General features: G+C 39.4%; 1 protein-coding gene across 1 annotated transcript; it reads left to right on the plus strand.

Annotated features, from left to right (window-relative positions):
• The first annotated feature begins 13,197 nt into the window (after positions 1–13,197).
• LOC145035741 (uncharacterized) lies at positions 13,198–13,770 on the plus strand. The gene has a single exon (XM_078984241.1). The coding sequence runs from the start codon at positions 13,198–13,200 to the stop codon at positions 13,768–13,770; it is 573 nt and encodes a 190-aa protein (XP_078840367.1).
• The last annotated feature ends 8,241 nt before the right edge of the window (positions 13,771–22,011 follow it).

Here is a 22,011-nt window from a genome sequence, read left to right on the forward strand (position 1 = left end):
ACAAGCCGTTACTGTTTAACCACGCGCATTAAATGCCACAGGACAAAGAAAAACTTAGGATTTTAAAAGGAATGTCCGTTAATATTACGATCAACCATTTATAGAGAAATGTTGAAAGGCTTCTTTTAATTAGGCTAAAAACGACTGGGTTTAAAAAAAATAAAATCTCAGAAAGAAAGATAAGGACAAGATCCCAGGGGAAGAAAAGTTATGGGTTAATAACATTTTCATAGGAATCACATAAAACTGGAGATTTTAATATGGTACTTTCATCAATTCTTTAGTAAAAGCTTTGAACAATATAATTGTTCACCGTCAATTCGTTAGGTGTTGAATTTTGGGTTTCACTTAGTTCGTAGTGTCACAAAACTAAGATCATAAACACAGATGTTGTGCAACCATAAACCTCAGTGGTAAGAGCTGAGAGTCTCAAGGGTTACCATGATGAAATGAGTGTAGTGGAGAAGTAATGTAGAGATGGTATAAGAGAACAAAGTACCTCTGCTGCGAAAAGAAGGACCAAGCAGGAAACTCTTAACTCATGTGAGAAAAGAGTGAGGTAGCTCACGATTAGAATAAATGAATTGGCCTTATTGGGAAGACAAGGTTTGTGTATACCAGGTCATGAAGGCCATTATTCAAAATCTTATGAGGCTTGAGACACATACAGCAGCATGCTTCTAGGGACATTTAGGAAGTTCATAAAATGTATCCACATAAACGAATAATAATACAATTTCTTTTTTTTTTTTTTTTTTTTTTTTTTTTTGTAATTTTTGAGATAAACCTAACCCGAACCTACGGTTGGTTTCGGTTGAGAAAAGTTTTGAAAAACCGAACCCGAACGTTCGGTTGGTTTCGGTTCAACAAAATTTTGAAAAAAACCAAACCCGAACCTTCGGTTGGTTTCGGTTCTGGAAAATTTTGAAAAACCGAACCCGAACCTTCGGTTGGTTTCGGTTCTACAAAATTTTGAAAAAACCGAACCCGAACCTTTGGTTGGTTTCAGATAAGAGTTTTTTTTTTTTTTTTTTTTTTTTTTTTTTTTTTTTGAATCAAACTAGTAAAAACAGAATTGTACATACAATACACAACATTGAGAAACTATCTTTGAAGAAATGAGTGGGTTAGATAGATGAAACGAACCCTAACGTTCGGTTGTTATGTTTATGTTTGAGAGGTAGCGTGAGGTACTGATTCAGATTCCATCATACCAAGTCCTTGCAATATTTTATTGAATGATGCTTCAGGAAGAGCTTTTGTAAAGACGTCAGCCAGTTGATCGGTGGTTCTTACGAAGTGAACTTCGACGTTTCCATCTTCCACGTGTTCTTTGATGAAGTGATACCTTAGTGCTATGTGTTTGGTTTTGGAATGCTGCACTGGGTTATGACAGATCCTAATTGCACTTTCAGAGTCACAATATAGTGGGATCTTCTTCATATTGAGTCCGTAGTCTCGAAGTTGGCTTTGGATCCAAATCACTTGTGATGTGCAGGATGCAGCTGCAATATATTCCGCTTCAGCAGTAGACAGTGACACGCATGTCTGTTTCTTGGATTGCCAGCTGACTAACTTCCCGTCAAGAAATTGACATCCACCAGTTGTGCTTTTTCGGTCGAGTCCACATCCTCCAAGGTCAGCATTAGAATAGGCTTGAACAAAGAAGCCTGAGTTGGATGGATACCATAGACCTAAGGAGGTGGTTCGCTTGAGATATCGTAAGATGTTCTTCACTGCAAGCATGTGAGGTTCACGAGGATTTGCCTGAAATCGAGCACAATAACACACAGAAAACATGATATCAGGTCTGCTAGCAGTTAGATACATTAACGATCCAATCATTTGATGATAGAGCGTGATATCAACAGCTGGTTTGTCTAGAGATGGGGTAAGCTTAGTGCCGAATGCCATTGGGACTTTAACTTTCGAGTCTCCCATCATACCGAACTTTGCTAGGAGAGTCTTCGTGTAAGCTTCCTGATTAATAAAGATGCCTTCGGGTCCCTGTCTTATGTTTAAACCAAGGAAAAAGTTAATTGGACACATTGAGCTCATTTCAAACTTAGTCTCCATCAGCTTTCTAAATTCAACCGTTAAGCTTGGATTCGTGGAGCCAAAGATGATGTCATCGACATAAATTTGAACTATCATAAGGTGGTTACCTTCCTTTTTGCGAAAGAAGGTTGGGTCAACCGAACCTTGTTTGAATTTAGACATCTTTAAAAATTTTGTTAGCGTTTCATACCAGGCTCTCGGAGCTTGTTTAAGGCCATACACAGCTTTATCCAGAATATAGCAATGATTTGGATGCTTTTCATTCACGAACCCAGGAGGTTGCTCCACGTACACCGTTTCTTCAAGTTCTCCATTGAGAAATGCACACTTGACGTCCATTTGGAAAACTTCAAAGTTCTTGTGGGCAGCATAAGCCAGAAATATTCTAACAGATTCTAGCCGAGCTACTGGAGCGAAAGTCTCTTCATAGTCTATCCCTTCCTCCTGACAATATCCCTTTACCACCAGACGAGCCTTGTTCCGTATAACATTACCTTCCTTGTCCATTTTGTTCCTAAAAACCCATTTGAGACCAACAACCGAAGCATCTGGAGGAGTTGGATTTAGGCGCCAGACTTTGTTCCTTTCAAATTCGTTCAACTCATCTTGCATTGCATGAACCCAATCAGAGTGATCGAGAGCAGTGTTAACTGTCTTTGGTTCAACTTTTGATACGAATGAATTGAACATGCAAAACTCTACCTTTGAAAATAAGGAAGTTTGTTTTGCCTTCAGTTGTGATCGGGTAAGAACCTTTTCAGATACATCTCCAACTACTTGAGAGACAGGATGATCTCTGGTCCATTTGATAAGAGGAGGGTAATTTGGATCAAAGGTTGGGTCTAATTCAGCATTAATTATTTCGTCTAACTCAGATTGGCTGTCATAACCGAGTGTCACATCATCATGTTCCACCTCAGTTGGTGTACTTTGGAAGATATGAGGTTCGTGTGATTCTAGTGGGCCTGAGCTTTCTGGTGTTGAGACCTCTTCTGTTGAAGTTGAGGAATTTGGCTCCCCCTGGACTTGAGCACTTGGCTCCCCCTCGATTTGAGCTTCGTTGGAAGGAGAGTCGTTAGAGATTGATACTTCTTCATACATTCTCCTTGCAGCATCTTCGACAATCTGCTCCATGTGATCTACTTTGTTATCTGCTGCACCTGCTTCAGAAAGTGAAGCATTCTCTGGTTCGTCAAAGAGCTCTAGAAATATCTCAAATAGATTAGAAACCGAGACTGTAACCATGCCATTTAGAGGAAAGATTTCCCCAGTGATATTTTCTTTAGCCTGCAGCTTCTTGACATAGTTGTCGTCAAAGGTCACATAATACGTTTCTTCAATTTTTCTTGAACGCTTGTTTAGGACCCTGTATGCCTTGGATGTGAGAGAGTAACCCAGAAATATTCCTTCGTCGGCTTTGACATCAAACTTGTTGCGGTGTTCTTTAGAGTTGAAGATAAAACACCTTGAGCCGAACACATGGAAAAATTTCACATTTGGCTTCCTGTTGTTCAATATCTCATATGGGGTGAGCGCGAACCTTTTGTTGAGATATGACATGTTCTGTGTAAAACAAGCAGCAGAAATAGCATCAGCCCAAAAATAAAGAGGTAAAGAAGCGAAACTTAGCATAGTTCGGGCAGCTTCACACAAGGATCGGTTTCGTCTTTCGACTATTCCGTTCTGTTGTGGTGTGTAGGGAGCTGAGAAATTATGACTGATTCCCTTTTCTGCAAGAAACTCTTCAAACTCCCTGTTCTTGAATTCGAGACCATTGTCGCTTCTGATGTTGCGAACAACCTTCTTGAGCTGTACTTCAATTTGCTTGATAAACATTTTCAGCTTATGAGTCGCTTCAGATTTGAGCTTTAGAAAGAACACCCATGTAAATCGTGAAAAGTCATCAATGATAACAAGAACATACTTGCTACCACCGATGCTTTCGATAGATGAAGGACCACACAAATCAATATGAATTAATTCGAGTGGTTCAACAATTTTTGTGTTGATTATAGATGGATGACTTTGACGACTCTGCTTTCCCATTTCACATGCAGCACACAGATGATCCCTGTCGAACTTGAGTAAAGGAAGGCCCCTTACATGACCTCCTGTAACAAGACGGTTGATATCTTTAAAGTTAAGATGAGATAATCTTCGGTGCCACAACCAGCTTTCATCGGATTGCGCTTTTGACAATAAGCATACAGCTGGGTTTCCTTTGATGGGTTTCATGTTTAAGGGAAACATTTCACCCTTTCGCTCTGACTTGAGAATCACTTTATTTGACTTTTTCTCTATGATTTCTGAACCTTCATCATCAAAAGAGACTTTGAGACCTGTACCTCCAACCAGTTGAGATACACTAATGAGGTTGTGTTGGAGTCCTTCCACATAAGCCACCTTCCTTATAGAGAAGTCCCCATTGGTTATCATCCCGTATCCCTTTATGGTTCCGAAAGAATTGTTTCCGAACTTGACGTTGCCACCATTTGCAAGAGATCTGTACTCCCTAAGCTCCTCTTTCCTCCCTGTCATGTGACGCGAGCAGCCACTATCAATATACCATTCTTCGTCGAACTGCTCGTCACTTATAACCTGCAAAATTTAGACAGATTTAGGAACCCAAAGTTTCTTGGGTCCACGTGAGCTTTGCATTGAAACAGGAGCAATGAGAGAGATATCAACAAAATAAGTTCTTTTTACGAGAGTTGTTTTATCTTTCCTTTTAATGGTGTAAACTTTTATTTTGTTAAGATTAGTAGAGTTAGATTCGGTCTCTGATGTGGATTTACTGACCTTCTGCTTCCACTTTTGCTCAGTTGATGAATGAGATTTTTGAGAACAAGAAGAATCAGATTTAGAACGAGATCGAGATGAAACAGAGGGTGAGGAAGAATTAGAAGAATGAGAAGAATTAGACTTAGAAGGAGACTCTAGGTGACCCTTTTGTTTTTTATCATTGGAGGGACCGACCTTAGAGTTTTGTATTCTTTTGTCTTCAGAACCGAACCTTTGCGTTCGGTTGGAGCTACCTTTGGAACCGAACCTTTGGTTCTGGTTGATATCCTTTTCAGAACCGAACTTCTGCCTTCGGTTGATATCTTCTTGTGAACTGAACCTTGGCTTTCGGTTTTTGTGACTTTCAAGCTTTCCTGCAGGAATGTTTTCATACTTTAGATTTTTGTCTTGATGAGTGAAGTATGCATTCTGGGAACGCCAGAATTGTTTCCTTTCAGATAGGTTCTTCCTGTATCTATTATTCCTTTCTATCTTCCTATTCCGCATCTGAGAAGGTTGATGATGAACATTTGCTTTCGTTTTTGTTGACTCCTTGACCGGTTCCATTTGAACTGCAGTAGAATTACTTTGAGCTGAAGGAGCCGAAGGAATGTCTTCTTTTGGTGAATGAACATTCTTCTGAGGAGTATCTTTTGTACCACTAGTGCTCGGCTCATTGAAGTTGTTTGGCTTATCCAACGGTTCGGGTATGTATCTTCCTTTGCTCTTTCAGGAAGTTCTTTCAGATAAACCAATGGTTTCGTCTGCATTATCAATAGGAGCTTCCCAGAAGTATTCATCACAGCCATCAGCATTGTCTTCGTTTACAATGACTGCAAGTTCAGCTGTTTGATGTTCGGTTACTCCTGTTACCTTGTATACTTGATTTGGAGTAGTCCTGACCTTTTGATACACAACAGCTTTCTCAACTAATTTCGGGGACTTTTGATGGGACAACCGAGCGAACTCTACAGAATTTTCAGAAATTAGATTCTTGTGATTTTCTGGCTCGGTTTTAATAAATTCTGAGCAGTCAACCGTGTCCTCTACAGAAATTTCACTCATATTATCGTCCTCGTTAAGCTCAGATGCATTTTCAACATCAATTTTGTTTTCTGAGCTTACGTTGGCGTTTAAAGAGTCAAATCTTTGCATGGTTTCGGTTCTCAGTTTAAGTCTGTCATTTTCATCCAAAAGATTTTTAAGCATGAGCTTGTGGTCTTTGGATTTAATGAAGGACTCAATTTTGTCGAGTCCATACATGTAGGTGGGATTTATGTCATCAGACGATATCACACTTTCACAATTATAGGCTTCGGCATCGATTTCATCTTCCTTAAATTCTAGGAAGGGCAAGATCATGCGGTGAATCCTTTGGCCTATTTCACAATCCAAGTGAAGCTGAGTAATATTAGAATACAGACGTTTAGCAATTAAACAAAAAACATTTCGTTGTTTTAACAATTTCAAATTGTCTCTTTGTAAATAAATGTTTTCATCTTTAACTTTGACTAATTCCGATTCCTTTAACTCTATCCACATTCTCCGCTCCTCACTCTTCGACGCTGCCCTGCTCAATTGATCAGTTAGGTTAGAATTTGTGACCCGAGTTTGAGTTAAGCTACTATCTAGATGAGATATTCTTGTATTGACATTTTTTAGTTCTTTCTCATAAGAGGATGATGGTACTTTACATGAAATAAAAACAGATTGTACCTTCTTTATCAGTTCATCAAGCTCATTGAACTGCTGGCTGAGCGGTTTGGCTGTGAAGCACATGTCCTCCTTTGCATTCTGTCCATCATTGCCTCCATCGGTGTTGTACCCCCTCAATTGAGATACGTCAGAAACCATAAGGCATTTACCACCACTGCCTTCTTCCTTAGACACAAACGCCTTTCCATGAGTAGGCTGCCTCACTTCCTCATCTTCTGAGTCGGTAGACCAAACTTCCGTGCTACCGAACTCATCACCTGGAACAGAACCCTGCACAATAAGAGCATTACTAGGCGGGTTAGCAGCAGACTTCTTCTTTCTCAACTCATCTAATCTTTTCTGCAACACAGCTTCCTCATCGTTCCCATCACCTTTTTCAGCCATTTTCTTGAGGACACAGTCCTTAGCATAATGATTTTTCCCACCACAGTAGAAACAGCTCACCCCAGAGTCTCCGTCAACCTTCGGTTCCTTCTTGTGCTCCTCAGCTTTCGGTTCATTAACCACCCTTTCAGAGCTATAACTCCCCTGCCAGTTTCGGTTTTTGTTGCTGGGAAATTTCTTCTTTATGAACCTTTTGGGATTGGATACCATCAAGGCATAATCTTCTGATGTGAGATCATATTCTTCCAGGCTGAGGTCTTCATCCTCCATAACGACTTTACTTTTTGACAAGAGAGCCAACGAACCGAGACCGGAAACGACATTCTTTTCTTGCACCATGTTTTTCTCTTGAGACTTGAGAATTCCCATCAGTTTCGCCAAAGAGTATGATTTAAATTGCTCATGGGCTTTAACAGTGGAAACTACTGCTCTCCATTCAGACCTTAAACCATTCAGGAATGTAACCTTCTGTTCGATGAGCTTCCTTTCGATATCATGTTTGATCATCTTGCTTAGAAGATGATTGAAGCGATCGAACGTCTGGGTCACAGATTCTTCAGCCCCTTGTCTGAATTCTCCAAACTCAGATAGAAGCAGAGTTTGAATAGAATGTTCAAGATCTTCGTCTGTAGAGTACAGTTCACGAAGTCTGTCCCAAACATCCTTCGCCGTCGTGCACGAGCTAACCAATCTGAATGTATCGGACTGAAGGGCGAACCGGATCAATCTTAGTGCTTTGATATTGCATTGGAACTTATCCTTTTCATCTTGTGCAATGTCTTTCACGTCCTTGAGCAGATCATTGTATTCTTTTTGAGTTTTAATGATTCTGGACGTTGCAGAATGAGAAAACGGTCCGTTTGTGATGGCTTCCCAAATCAAATACCCATTTTCCTCCGATCCAATAACATAGTCTTCGAAATGATGTGCCCATACTTCATAATCGTGGGTATATAAGATCGGAATCTTTGTCGTCGAACCAATGCTGTTGGAAATATTAATGACGTTTGATTGTGTTGCGTCCATTATGATCGAAAAACCTGTTCAAAGATCAGACTTGTAATAAAGCAGATTAGGGCAGAATAATAATTATCAAGATACGTCAATAAAGAGATGACGCCTCAATAAATATTAATGATTGCGGAAAAACCCTAATGAAAATCTTTTTCACAGAAAAGATGTGTATCAATTACACAGCCTCCTGCTCTGATACCAATTGATGAGATTAAAGTCTCTTTTAATCTGTGAAGATCGATTAGATCTTGAACAAGTAAGTAAATAACGACGATACAAACACAGTAAAATAACAGAACAAGATTGAATCAAACGTGTCGAATGATTAAAACAAAATCCTCAGAAGAGCTCGATTAATAACATCAACTGTAGAGGATTGGAAGGTTACAAGAATGATCAAAGAAACCTTTAGTCGTCTGGAAAAATCGTATTCTCAGATCTCTAAAACCTTAACCTAATATGCATGCAAGCATAAACATATATACAAAGCATAAAAGACTCACGGTTGGACAGGCACAAACCGTAATACAAAACAATATAAGTAGACGAGCCCAAAAGACGCAATCTATAAAGCCCAACAGTAAGTGTGTACGCCCCTACCATGGCCACCATCTAGGTGTGGAATGCACCCAATCTCTCGTCCAAAATCACCATAATTCCCTCCTTGACCGTACAAAAGATCATAGGAGTCTGGTCTAAAATACTGCATAATAACATAACGACCAAGCGAATATTCATCACTATCGAGGAATCACACACACACTACAAGTTCCCTGATTTTATCTCAACCCTCCTTGACTTGAGTATGGATCCTCTTTTTTTAGTAGTACGGGCACATACTACTTTCCACATCCATCCGTACTTTCCTCAAGGATTGCCTCGACTCCAGTAAGTCCTTTAGTATTCCTACTATTACTGCTCCCAACACTACTCTCATCGCATGCTTGCCCTAGGGTGATCACCATCCCACTCTCCGCCATCAGCTACATAATAAGTCTCCGCTATCTCCCCTAACTAGCTCGCAAATACCATTACATATCACTAAGACTAGATAATTCTTCAAATGAGAGATCCTACCCTTCAACGGTTGGACTCAAACAAGAGCTGTAAAATAGAGCTAGGCCTAAGCTTCTAAAACTATTTAGTTCTCGCAATATGTAACTTAACATTGTAACACCCCGAATCTAAAGTAAAAACTTTACAGTTATATTTTTTCATTTGAAAGGTCGAATCGACGAGTTGGATGTCCTAACTTGTTGAGTAGGAATTGATTTGGCCGTATAACTTTAGTGACCAACTCAATGAGTCGGAGGATACGACTCGACAGGTTGGAGCTAGCAGATTAATCCCTAATTTCCAGGGGCTAGCACCCTATTTAAAGGATGATTAGCCTCCCTTGGCTAGCACCCTATTTAAAGGATCATTAGCCTCCCTTCGCGTGTGCTCTCCATTTTGTGTGATTTTCAAGCTTGGAAGGTGATTTGGAAGAAGAAGACTTGAAGTATAAGAGGATTGGAGCATATAGGGGCTGGTGGATTTTAATTTTTTTTTTTGCTTATTTGCATCATTTTGAAGGTAACAAGTTATTACCTTGACTTTCCTCATTCTAGATCTCTCCATGTTTAAGATTAGGGCTTTTCTAACATGTATTTTAACCATTCTCGGTTATGGGCTAGGATTTGAAGTTGCAACTTCAGATCTGAACTCATTATGGTCTCTATATCTATAAAGTCTCCAGTTTTAGCAAGTATGAGCCTGCCCTTTTGAGTTAAACCCCATTATAACCTTGGATTTGGTGTTCTATGCCTTTAGAACCTTGCATGCACATAAAGTTTGCAGCTTTATGTGATAAACATGCATTGGGAAGCTTGATTTACAATATGAAGCTTTGAGATGGCTTAAAAGCACATGAATGTAGAAAGGACTGAAGGGACTCGACGAGTGGCATGGCCAACATGGCGAGTCCGATGAAGATTAGCCTTGAGGGTTTCTGCATGAACTCGACGAGTCAGTTAGTGTTTTCTTAACTTTTGGACATGCATGGACTCGATGAGTTGCCTGGAAACTCGACGAGCCAACTGGGAGTTTTCACGACTTCTTGAGTTCTGTAAGAACTCGATGAGTCAGTAATCTACACTCGACGAGTTGGGTCAACATGGACTGTTGACCTTGACTGTTGAATTTGACCTTGACCAAGGGTTAACCAGTTTGACTTTTGGGGGTTATTTGGTAAATTGGAAAATTATGCAAATGGTCTTATGATAAAAATTGGCGGTGGAGTTTGTGGCTGTGATTCGAGAGTTTGAGCTTATCACTTCAGTTCGACAGTTGTGACGTAAGTTATCCTCACTATACCAAGGGGTCGAAGGCACTAATGTTGGCCTATTGGATATGATATCCTAGCAGTTAGTATTATGTTAAGTATAAGTTAGTTATGCATGCTAGTTGCTATGCTAGTGTGGTAGATTAGTATGATTACTTGTGTTATTACCTGATTATCTGTATGTGCATTAGTTATGTTATATGTCGACATATTATTTAGGATGTGTTGAGGTTGTACTGCTCTGTGCGGTAACCAAAAAACCCTAGAGTATTCGAGATATGAGCTGAGGACCAGACAAGGCATGCCAGACTCATACTAAGGACTCAGGAGCATTCCAGCTGAGGGCTGGGTAGGGCATGTCAGAATCATATTGTGGGCTCAGTGGCAATCCAGATGTGAGTTGTGGGTCTGGAAGGTAAGCCAGAATCACATTGTGGGCCCTAGGGGTAATCTACTATTTAATGTTGTGGACCCATTACATGTTGTTATTTGTATATGTGTTATGTGATGTGTATTGGTATTTTGGGGGAACTCACTAAGCTTTGGGATTACAGTTTTAGTTTTGTTTCAGGTACCTCAGATGATCGCAGGAAGGCAAAGGTGTGATCGTACAGCTCATCACATTTATGATTTTGTTTATGGGATTCTCTGATATTATACTATTTTGAAAACAAGTTTTGTAATGTTTTATGGTTTTGAAATGTTTTAAAAAGTTTAAATTTGGAATGATTTTATGGATGTTACAAGTTGGTATCAGAGCCTTGGTTTGAGTGAATTGGAGGAACACTTGTGTGAATCTAGTTTCAAACAAAGAAAAAGGATTTTCAAAATGATTTTCTTTCAAAAAGGTTTCAAAATATCAAAGGAGGATGCAGGGTGTATGATCAGCCGATGCCAATAAGTAGACCCCAAAATACCATACAGTTATTTGATATTGTGATATGTTAGAACATCATGCTTGTACTAGGCTAGGGATATTCAGGAATTGCATGATAGAATTGCCTAATTAAATGATGCCTAATAGACTAGAGTTTTCCTTATATGAAATTGACATCATTACTATAGTTGCTTAGTGTGTGCATCACGACTGTACATAATTAAGATCTTATAGCCTGAGAATGTTTAGTTTGACCTTATTTCCTTTTCTTTTTTGATGAAGGGCATAGGGTAGGATCAAGTATTTGAAAGTTTATAGGGTCCAGCATTATGCATGCCTAGCATACACGAGTGTTGCAGGGTTTGTGGAAGTTTCATGGGTGGGTTGTGTGAGGCCGGTAGGTCGGTTATGAGATAGTTAGCTTTCCTTTATGAGTGAGGAATGAACAAACACCATGCATATGTATATTTCTAGGGTGTTGTTATGATACTTGAGACACATATGGGTAGGTGTGGAAGGTAGTATGGGCCCGTGCTACTGAAAGCACAGGACCCATACGCATAGCAAGTATGTCACAACCCCTAGGGTGTAGTTAGGAGTTGGTTCCCTGTTATTTATGCGGATTATCTGATATCTTTCTGGAATGTTTTCAGAATGGTGGTTACGAGGCACTTGGTGGCTGGATCCGGATCAGGATCAGGATCAGTTGATGGCGTTGAGGAGGGACCGAGAGTGCCCGAGGTGGTTGGTTAGATGATGACAAATGAGCTAAACACTAGGATTCGATAGATCCTGCATGTTGAGGTTGCCAATTTTTTTTGGGTACATCTGACAGAGATGTTTGGGTCCATTAAGACTACCATGGTCGAGCATTTTGATGAGCGTTATGCAACCTCTGCAGAGACGCCTACCACAGCAGCTGCAATGGCGGCAGGGGGTGGAGCCAGTCGGGCTTTTCAATATAGGGACTTCAATAACACAAATCCCTTACTTTTGATGGGACTCAGGACCCCATCAAGCCACGAGGTGGGTTTTTGATATGGAGGAGTGCTTATTTACATGTTCATGTCCTACTAACATGAAGGTCAGATGTGCCTTGAACCTGTTGAGGTCTATAGCAAAGGACCGGTGTAGGTTGACGACTGCGTTATACATGGATGATCAGAGAGCTGCAACTACATGCGAATAGTTTAGGGATATGTTCTGCACTCATTACATTCCACGGGTTGAGCAGGAACAAATAGCTCAGGAGTTTTTGGGATTGAGAGGATGGGGAGTCGGTGACAGAGTTCACTCGCATGTTCATAGAGAGGCCTATGTTCTGCCCATAGTTTTCTTCTGAGCAAGCTCAGATGACATGTTATCTGAGCATGCTCAAGACTGACCTCCATCAGTTTGTGTCTACCCAACAATGTGATACCTTACTAGAGTTGTAGGAGGCCGCTAGGCAGAATGAGCTGGAGATTGAGCTGTATTTGAGGGAGCAGCGGCAGGCCCTGACACAGTCACAGTCGGCGCTGAAGCGGTCTAAGACTGTTGATTCTTGGACCGGGGGTCAGCATGGCCACAATTGTGGAAAGTGCGTCAAGGTTAATTTTGTGGTTTATCGAGTAGGTAGCTGGTGCCACAAGTGTGGCAAGGAGGGGCACGATGAGAAGGATTGTCGCCATCCCGCCTTGGTTCCGAATATGAGGTTATTTTATCACTGTGATCAGGTTGGCCATTTGAAGGCCAACTATCCCTTGCTCGCTACCAAATCGGCGCAGGCTCCCACACAAGCTAGATTGAGGATTACTGATGGGAGAACAGGTAGAGCAGAGCCCCCGAAGGCTCAGGGACATGCCTTCCAACTCATAGTAGAGGAGGCCAGGGCAGCACCATATGTGGTTGTTGGTATGTTTCTATCCTTTATCTTATTGATTATATATGTTTTATGCTTATCTGTTTGTACCTGTGATTAGGTATGTTTTTAGTAAACTCCTTGCATGCACTAATTTTATTTGACTTGAGGGGGAGTCGTTCATTTTCCTTCCAAACATTTTGTATGGAGTTCAGTGTGGTAGTAGGAGAGCTAGAGTGTCCGTTGAGAGTCTCTATCACCAACGAACATGGGGTTTCAGCTTCTTCAGTTTATCGGGGATGTCAGTTGGAGATATTTAGGGTGTCTTTCCCGATCGACTTGATTCTGATTCCTATGGGGGACGTGTGTGTGATTGTGGGTATGAACTGGCTTAGATGTTTTGGTGCCATGATCGACTGCAAGGGTCAACGGGTAGTGGTTCGAACCCCAAGTGGGGGAGAGCTGATTGTCTATGGTGAGGGTACCAGATTGGGATCAGGCTTTTGTTTAGCTACTAGGGCTCGACAGTATATTCAGCACGGGTATGCTGGTTATCTAGCAGATGTGGTGGATATGCGGGCCAGGGATCAAAATTTAGTTTCAAAGGTTCTAGTGGTAAGGGAGTTTGCTGACGTATTTTCGGAGGAGTTACCCGGAATGCCTTCGGAGAGGCAGGTCAAGTTTACGATCAACCTAGTGATAGGTTCGGCCCCTATCACCAAGGCATTGTATCGGTTGGCACCAGCAGAGATGCAGGAGCTGTTATCAGAGCTGTAGGAACTGCTAGGAAAGCAATTCATTTGTCCGAGCAGTTGCCCTTAGGGAGCACCGATTCACTTTGTCAAGAAGAAGGATGGTTCACACCGGATGTGCATTGATTACCAGGAGTTGAACAAGTTGACGGTGAATATCCTTTATCTACTGCCGAGGATAGATGCTCTTCTTGATCAGTTGCAGGGGGCATCTTGGTTCTCCAAGATAGAGTTGAGGTCCGGGTACCATCACGTGGAGAAGACCGCGTTCCAGACTTGCTATGGACATTACAAGTTCATAGTGATTCCGTTTGCGCTCACTAATGTTCCTGAAATATTTATGGACTTGATGAATTGGGTCTGCAGACAGATGCTTGATCGCTCGGTCATCGTATTCATAGACGATATTTTGGTATACTCCAAAACTCGAGAGCGGCATAAGGAGCACCTTCGGGAGTTATTGCGAGTGTTGAGGTGGGAACGATTTTATGCCAAGTTCTAAAAGTGTGAGTTTTGGTTATGAGAGGTTTAGCTCCTTGGACACCTCGTTAACCAGGAGGGGATTTTCGTCGATCCGGCCAAAATCGAGGCGGTTATCCAGTTGGAGGTTCTGAAATATCCTTCGAATATTAGGAGCTTCCTGGGATTGGCAGGGTTATACCGGAGATTCATATAGGATTTCTCCAAGATTGCAGTACCCCTTACTCGTCTGAAGAGGAAGGGGGTGGATTTCCGGTGGGGCCCCGAGCAGTAGAGGGCGTTTAAGACCCTTCGATAGCGACTATGAGAGGCTCCAGTCTTAACTCTCCCGGAGGGAGTCGAGGATTTTGTAGTGTTATGTGATGCACCCATCACAAGCGTGGGAGCGGTCCTCGTGTAGAGAGGACAGATGATAGCCTACACATCACGATAGCTGAAGCCGCATGAGATGAGTTACCCTACTCATGATATGGAGTTGGGGGAAGGGGTATTCGCTCTCAAGACTTGGAGACATTATCTCTATGGGGTCCGTTGTACCCTATACATGGATCACAAGAGCCTGAGACACATCATGGATCAGCTGAACCTAAACATGAAACAACGTAGGTGGCTAAATTTAGTCAAGGACTATGAAAATGAGATCATTTACCACCCAGGTAAAGCGAACTTGGTGACAGACGCTCTGAGCCGCAAGTCAGGTGGATCCTCCACTCCGACAATATACATGAGGATATCAGTAGATTCTCCACTGGTGGGTTTGATTAGAGAAGCTCAAGCTGAGGGTATCCATCAGGAGAATTGGAAGCTTGAGAAGATTCCGGGTGAGAACACCCAGTTGGTGCAGGATAGCCAGGGGCTATTGATCCGTTATATTCAGGTCTAAGTTCCGATGTCTGGTAGGGTCAGACAGACTGTATTGGAGGAGGCTCATAAGTCTTGCTTCTCTATTCACCCGGGGGACACCAAGATGTACCGGGATTTGCGTTTGACTTATTGGTAGCCAAGCATCAAGAGGGAGAGCGCATGGAAGGTTGAGAGGTGTTTGACCTTTCGAATGGTCAAGGCATAGCATCAGAGGCCATATGGTCAGCTACAGCCCCTGGAGATTCCCATGTGGAAGTGGGAATAGATCACAATGGATTACATCACCAAGCTGCCGAGGACGACGAAGGGCTTCGATGCTACTTGGGTCATTGTGGAATGATTGACCAAGAGCACCCACTTTTTAGCGATACGGGAGAGTTCGTCGGCTAAGAAGCTGACCGACTTGTATATCCGCGAGATTATTGCCCGCCACAAGGTACTGTAACAACGTAGTTTTTCATAAAAAATTTTCATTTTTAAAACACATCAACTCATATAATACATTTCATGCACTACAAGAAAAATACCCTTTAATGACGCGCGAATAATGACACTCACTGATTTACAATACGCATTGTTGTGTGTCCCTAAAAATAATGTCAGCCTTCCAAAATTTGAAGGATATATGATACTCATGTTTGCGCGCCTAATAATAGATGTCCAACAAAAAAAATAAAAACACGGAGGGCACTTGTTTTAAATGGGTGTCCTCTAAAAATGTCGCTTTATATATTTTTTTATCAAACGTGCGTTTTTAACGGGCAAAAATATTGTAGTGCCCGCTTCTTCGATCTCTCCTCTGTATCTTCCTTCATTCACACCTAGGGCTTTCTCAAGAAAATTCAAAATGCTATTTGATTCTCCATCGGTTCTCCCAGGCCTCTGCAACAATCGAAACTAGTTTGATTTCTACCCTAAAACCTGGAACGACTTCTCCTAATCCTTTCTCCCAGGCATCTTCGTAAATGTTTTTAATTTTCTTTGAATTATATGCTAAAGTTTCATGTTTGCATGTTGAATTTCGTATTTTAGGTATACGATACTGACAATGCCAATCAGAAGGAAAAGTTTGAGGCCGACTTGAAGAAAGAGATTAAGAAACTTCACGGTACAAAAAAACGCTTTCTCTCTACCTTTTGTCTCTCTACTATTCTCTCCACCCTTTCTCTCTACCCTAAAACCTGGTACAACTTCTCTCTACCATTTTTCATCTCATTGCTGAAGGATGTAAAGGTTAAGTCTCCTAATAAAGGAGTTGTGGGTCGATTTGTGCGGATAGAGGTCGATTTAAGCGATGTTATTCCTCTTGGGGTTGTCGTTCAGTCTTCGTCTACTATCTACCATGCCCAACGAAAGCCAAGTGCTACTGGAGCTGTTGTGTTAGGAATCGGGAAAATGGACTGGAAATTGGAGCGTTTTAATAAAGCTAGGAAACCTAATCGGGGTGATTCTCTTCTCAAAACTCCTATGGATGCTGAGGATTACTATGTGTATGATGTTACAAAACAAGAGAGGGAGGATGTATCGGAATCTGATGGTGTGTGGGAATCCGATTCCAGTGCTTCTAGGGTTGCTTGTCAAGCTTCGATCAAGGGTTCTAGTTCCTATGTTATGGATGAAGCGAGCAAGGATTTTCCTCCGAGACTCAAAAACATGGAGTTGTAGAGAGAGATTACGCCTCATCTATGAAAGAATTATCAGACATGATAAATTGAAGGTAAGCCACATATTATTATTAGACATGATAAATTGAAGGTAAGCCACATATTTGATTATACATACATATATAGACTAACTGATGGGATTCTATTAATGATTGTAGCGTAAATTGGTGATTTGTTCACATGATATGCTTTTTATGTGTTTACTTTTCAGGTAATGATTAAAATTTCGGTGAATGGTGTTGAAGGCCAAAAATTAGAGGTTCAAAGTGCAACATTTAGTGCAAAAATTGCAGAAACAGCGGATGAAGGTGCTAAAAAGTCTGTTGTAGTCCTTGTAGTTTTAACATATGCTTTTTAAGAGGTCCATTGGCAGTGAGTAATAATTTCTAACATAAGTTGATTTGACCATTACTTGAGAAACCTAACCTAGCACACGGTCATCACTCATCACATCTATTTGACGTTGTTTTGTATGTTAAGATAGATGAGAATCTTGATGATCATAAGAACAATATTCCTTTAAGGAGTAAATGCACTCAACCTAGCACACTTACACACTTTAAAAAAGAATATGGAATCAAAGAACTTTGATAGTGCAGTCACATTGTGGATTTGTGGGCAAATTTGTTGTGTATCTTATTTGACAGTTATTTAGTTCGATTTCCCTTTTGTAAAGTTAAAGGATGATAGCTAATTTCTAATTATGGGCTACCAATTGTTCAGAGTGCAGGTAAATCAGCAGTTTTGAACAGTTTGATTCGGCATCCTGCTCTGGTACGACCTTAATTTTTCTTTATTTTCATCTTCAATCTAGACATATATATTCACTTTATGTTTTTTTCTAATTCATTTTGATAACACAACAAGTCATTTCAATTTGCAAATAAACTTGTGTAGCCAACTGGTGAAGGTGGTGTAACTCGTGTGCCTATATGTATTGAATTAAAGAGGGATGGTAACTTAAGCAGCAAATCAATTGTACTGCAGATTGATAGTAAATCCCAACCTGTGTTTGCAAGTTAGTCCTCATGTCATACTTAAGGGCTTAAGCCAATTTGACACACACATACACACATTTAGTAATAGGGTTCTATATATATATATATATATATATATATATATATATATATATATATATATATATATATATGTATATATATATATGTGTGTGTGTGTGTGTGTGTGATTATTAAAATTGAATGCTCTTTTTGTCCACCAGCAGGTGCTCTTCGACACTCATTATAGGATAGGCTTAGTAAAGTTTCAAGCAAGAGTCGGGATGAAATATTTCTGAAGCCTAAAACAAGTACAGGTGAGTCTGTTTGCTTAAAAATATCAAGAATTTGGCAAATGCATCACGATACTTTGGATTCTTTTTATACCACTTAAGCTTTATTGTTTGTTTGCTTCATTTTTTTAAAAAAAATTCTATGTTTTTGACATGTCCGAGATACAATTTAGTTCCTTGTTTAATGTATTTCACCATTCTTAGGGGAGGGTGAAGGAATTCAATTCCTTTGGAACCTGGATCTTTGTCTCATTGGACATTCATTAAGGTATTTTTTTTTAATTTTTAATGCCGGTAATAACAATGTACTTTATTTTCTACCCATAGTAGTAGCATACTTACATTCCATTACCAATATGGGAATTGTACTTTATTTGTCACATATTGCTATTTTTACATGTACATTTCTATTATTTATAAAGAAATGTAAATATGATCCTATTATTAAATTATGGGTCGTATATTAATATAATCATTAAAAAATTGAAGTATGTTGCTATTATGACTGAGGAAATGAAGGTAGATTGTACCTTTATTAGAAACTAAAGATCAATGTTATTTCAGGATATGGTGAAGGTTTAAGCAGTTCACATTTTCACTGCTATAATACCAGCACTGATTATAGTAGCCTTGTACTTTTTTGACCATCTCGTAGCTGCACAAATGGTACAACAGAAAGAATTCATCTCAAAAACCCTTCTGCTTACCATTATGATATATTGTTACTTGGATTCAAGGTATTAAATATTAGCCTATTCAAATTTCCCTTTTCCCTTTTCTACATTTTCTATATTGTTATTATTTACATTTCAACAACCATTACTGGTGTGAAATTAGACTTTGATTTGTGGTCTGGTTGGTGTCCCTCCATCAAACGGTGTCCTCCCACAATCACCCATGCACACAGGGAGTCTCAACTCTTGAGAGACAGGGTAAGGCGTTGTTTCTTTTTTATTCTTCTAAAGTACCAAAATACCCTTGTTAGTTTATATTCTCAAGCAGTTCCAGTTCTAGTGTCTCTCCTAAGATCAGGTCCACTTGGTGTAAAGAGCCAAACAACTACAGTTTTGGGCTCATTATGTAAGGAAAACGAACTACGGGTCAAAGTATTACTTGGGGGTTGCATTCCTCTGCTTCTCGCTCTTCTAAAATCAGAAGAAGGTCAAATCACAGCTGCAAATACCATTTATGTTGTTTCTGAAGGTGATGCCAAATATCATGTTGGATCCAAAATCTTTGCCACTGAAGGCGTTGTTCTAGTGTTGTGGGAGCAACTTGAAAAGGGTTCAAAAGTAGTTGATGATTTGCTGACTGGTGCTTTGAGAAACCTGTGTGGGACCACCGAGGGTTTTTGGTCAGCAATAGTCAAAGTTGGGGGAGAAGATATATTGGTAAAGCTATTAACACATGACTAGTTAAACATGCAAGCCAATGATTGCTTTTTATTATCATGTATGATTATGGAAGATGCATCCGTATGTTTAAAGATATCAACTTCTGAAACTACAAAACAACTCCTGAAGCTATTAGGACCTGGTTATGAACCTCTAGTTAGAACACAAGTTGCATCTACTTTATAGTCTCTTTCAGCTCAAAGCAAAAAACAAGAAAAGATATAGCAAGTTGTAATGGCATCCCTTCTTTGATTAATGCCAAAATAGCTCCTTCAAAAAGGTTTGTGCAAGGTGAAGATGCTCTAGATTTACAAGAGAACGCGATGTATGATCTCTCCAACATTTCCGGTGGGTTGTGCCATGTTATCACTAGTCTCGGTCAAAGTCTTGACTTGTTCTCTTCACCTGGATAGGTGGCGGATACATTAGGAGCTTTGGTTTCTACTCTTATGATATACGGTAACGAATCAGAAACCAACAGAGCATCAAATCCAATTGACATTGAGTTGACTTTAGTCAAACAGTTTAAGCCACGTGTGCCATTTTTAGTACAGGAGTGCACCATATAAGCTCTTGCTAGTTTATATCGGAATGCCACCCTTTCAAGCAAACTTTCAAATCCTGCGTCAAAACCTTTATTAGTTGGTTTGATCACAATGGGAACGAATGAAGTTCAAGACGAGTTAATAAAATTTCATAATTTTATTTATAACGATTACTTAATTAATCTTTTATAAAATCTGTTGCAGTGTTGATGAATCTCCAAATTTTAAATCTTTCATTCACTGTTATCATGGATGGAGGTTTATCAAATCTATCCGGATTATCAACTCTTAGATCACTTAACTTATTTGTTTGCCACATTACAGATGCTGGACTTTCAACTCTTTCATGTAAAAAAAAATAAGGTTAGTTTCTTTCTTTGCTTAATAGTAAATTCATTACTTGTTTTATATTAGTTAACATCAATATGATTCAAAGGTTTCTTCACGAATTGTTGAAGAAACTAGATTCTGAATTGAAGCATGAGGTCTGTCATTAGGCATCATATTATATGAGTTCACTATTCATGGTATTGTCCCATTAAAGATTTTTTTTAAAACATTATTCTTTTAGTATTGATATTTCTTTTTCTTTTTTTTAGGAACATGGGATGTGCCTTGGACAGAAAGCTATATTTCACATTGAAGGTACTTTTTTCTAATCTCTTTAGTTTTATATTAATTTATAGCGATTGTTATTAACCATGCAGGCAGTAGACTGAATTGTTGCATTGATTAAGCTCATGAGGGTTGTTTTTGTTTATAATAAAAAATGGGAAGAAACTTTTGGTTAAGCTCATGAAAGTACATTGCTTTTTATTGCATCTAACCCTATAAAGTGATATCTAATATATTTTGCAGATGGATTATATAAACACTTCACACCCGGATTTTATTGGTGAGAGTAAAGCTATTGAAACAACAATGCAACTAGTGAAGTCTTCTAAAATTACAACCAAAAATTCAAGGGAAAAGGTGAAACTCTAAATTCTAAATAGTATGATTGATAAAAAATATATTTTAATCAAGTTCTTGTTAAAAAATATACTTTATAAAATGAAAATGCACTTGAAAATGAAAACAACATGTAAATGAGAACAAATTTGTAAAGTTAGGACTTAATGCTAGTTTCTCTATTAATATCACCTATTTGTTTATACATTAAGTAAAAAAGAAACAACTATATATAGGTGAGGTGTTGTTATTAGTCCATACAAAATCACTTTTTTATTGGCAGATTGAGATGGTGTAGAAGATTATTGCACACATGGCAGATTGAGATGGGTAATCATGTAACAAATTATTCTTTTTCCTTTTCCACATATGACCCACCACAAGGTTGATACTTGTGTTGTTTCTTGTGCAATTTTATTTTTAAGAGATATTTTACTTTATTAAATGTTTAAAGTTACAGGAGATGAGTATCGACACATCATGGAACATTTTAGGGCAGTTGTTGGTTTTCCTCTTGGTGATGCATCAATGAAGTGGCCAACATCATGTAATAACATTTTGGGGGAAGATATAGGTATATGTTCTTTTAATGAATAATGTAATCATATGTATGAATATGAAATAAAGTTTGTTAAATGTATGACAATAAATTTTATGCAATGGATTGTATTTTTTTGTATATGGTATTTTTTTTTTTTTTTTATGAGATATTAAATGCAAATTTAATTTGAAAATTAGTAAATATGTAAATAATATTTTTTGTAACATTTAAATTATGATACGCAAAAATGTGTGTCATCTTCATTTATGACATGGCCTTTCTTGACAGCGGCTTCCTTGATACGCATTGCGTGTCATAAACACGCACGTCGTAAGGTTACGACATGCAAATGCGTGTCGTCTTCCTTTATGGCAGGGCGTTCCTTGATACGCATTGAGTGTTATAACCGCGCGTCGTAAATGCGCGTCGTAAATGCGCGTCATAAATGCACGTCGTTAATGCGCGTCATCTCTCTTTATGATAGGGCGTTGTCTGAGCATTTTACGATGCACAATGAGCGTCGTAGAAGGATGTTTTTC

Source organism: Lactuca saligna, chromosome 3 (genome assembly GCF_052625555.1).
Source record: "Lactuca saligna cultivar CGN05327 chromosome 3, ASM5262555v1, whole genome shotgun sequence".
NCBI classification, from domain to species: domain Eukaryota; kingdom Viridiplantae; phylum Streptophyta; class Magnoliopsida; order Asterales; family Asteraceae; genus Lactuca; species Lactuca saligna.

Excerpts from the sequence above, each read along its gene's own strand:
- LOC145035741 (XM_078984241.1), top strand. The coding sequence starts at position 13,198 with ATGGAGTTCAGTGTGGTAGTAGGAGAGCTAGAGTGTCCGTTGAGAGTC.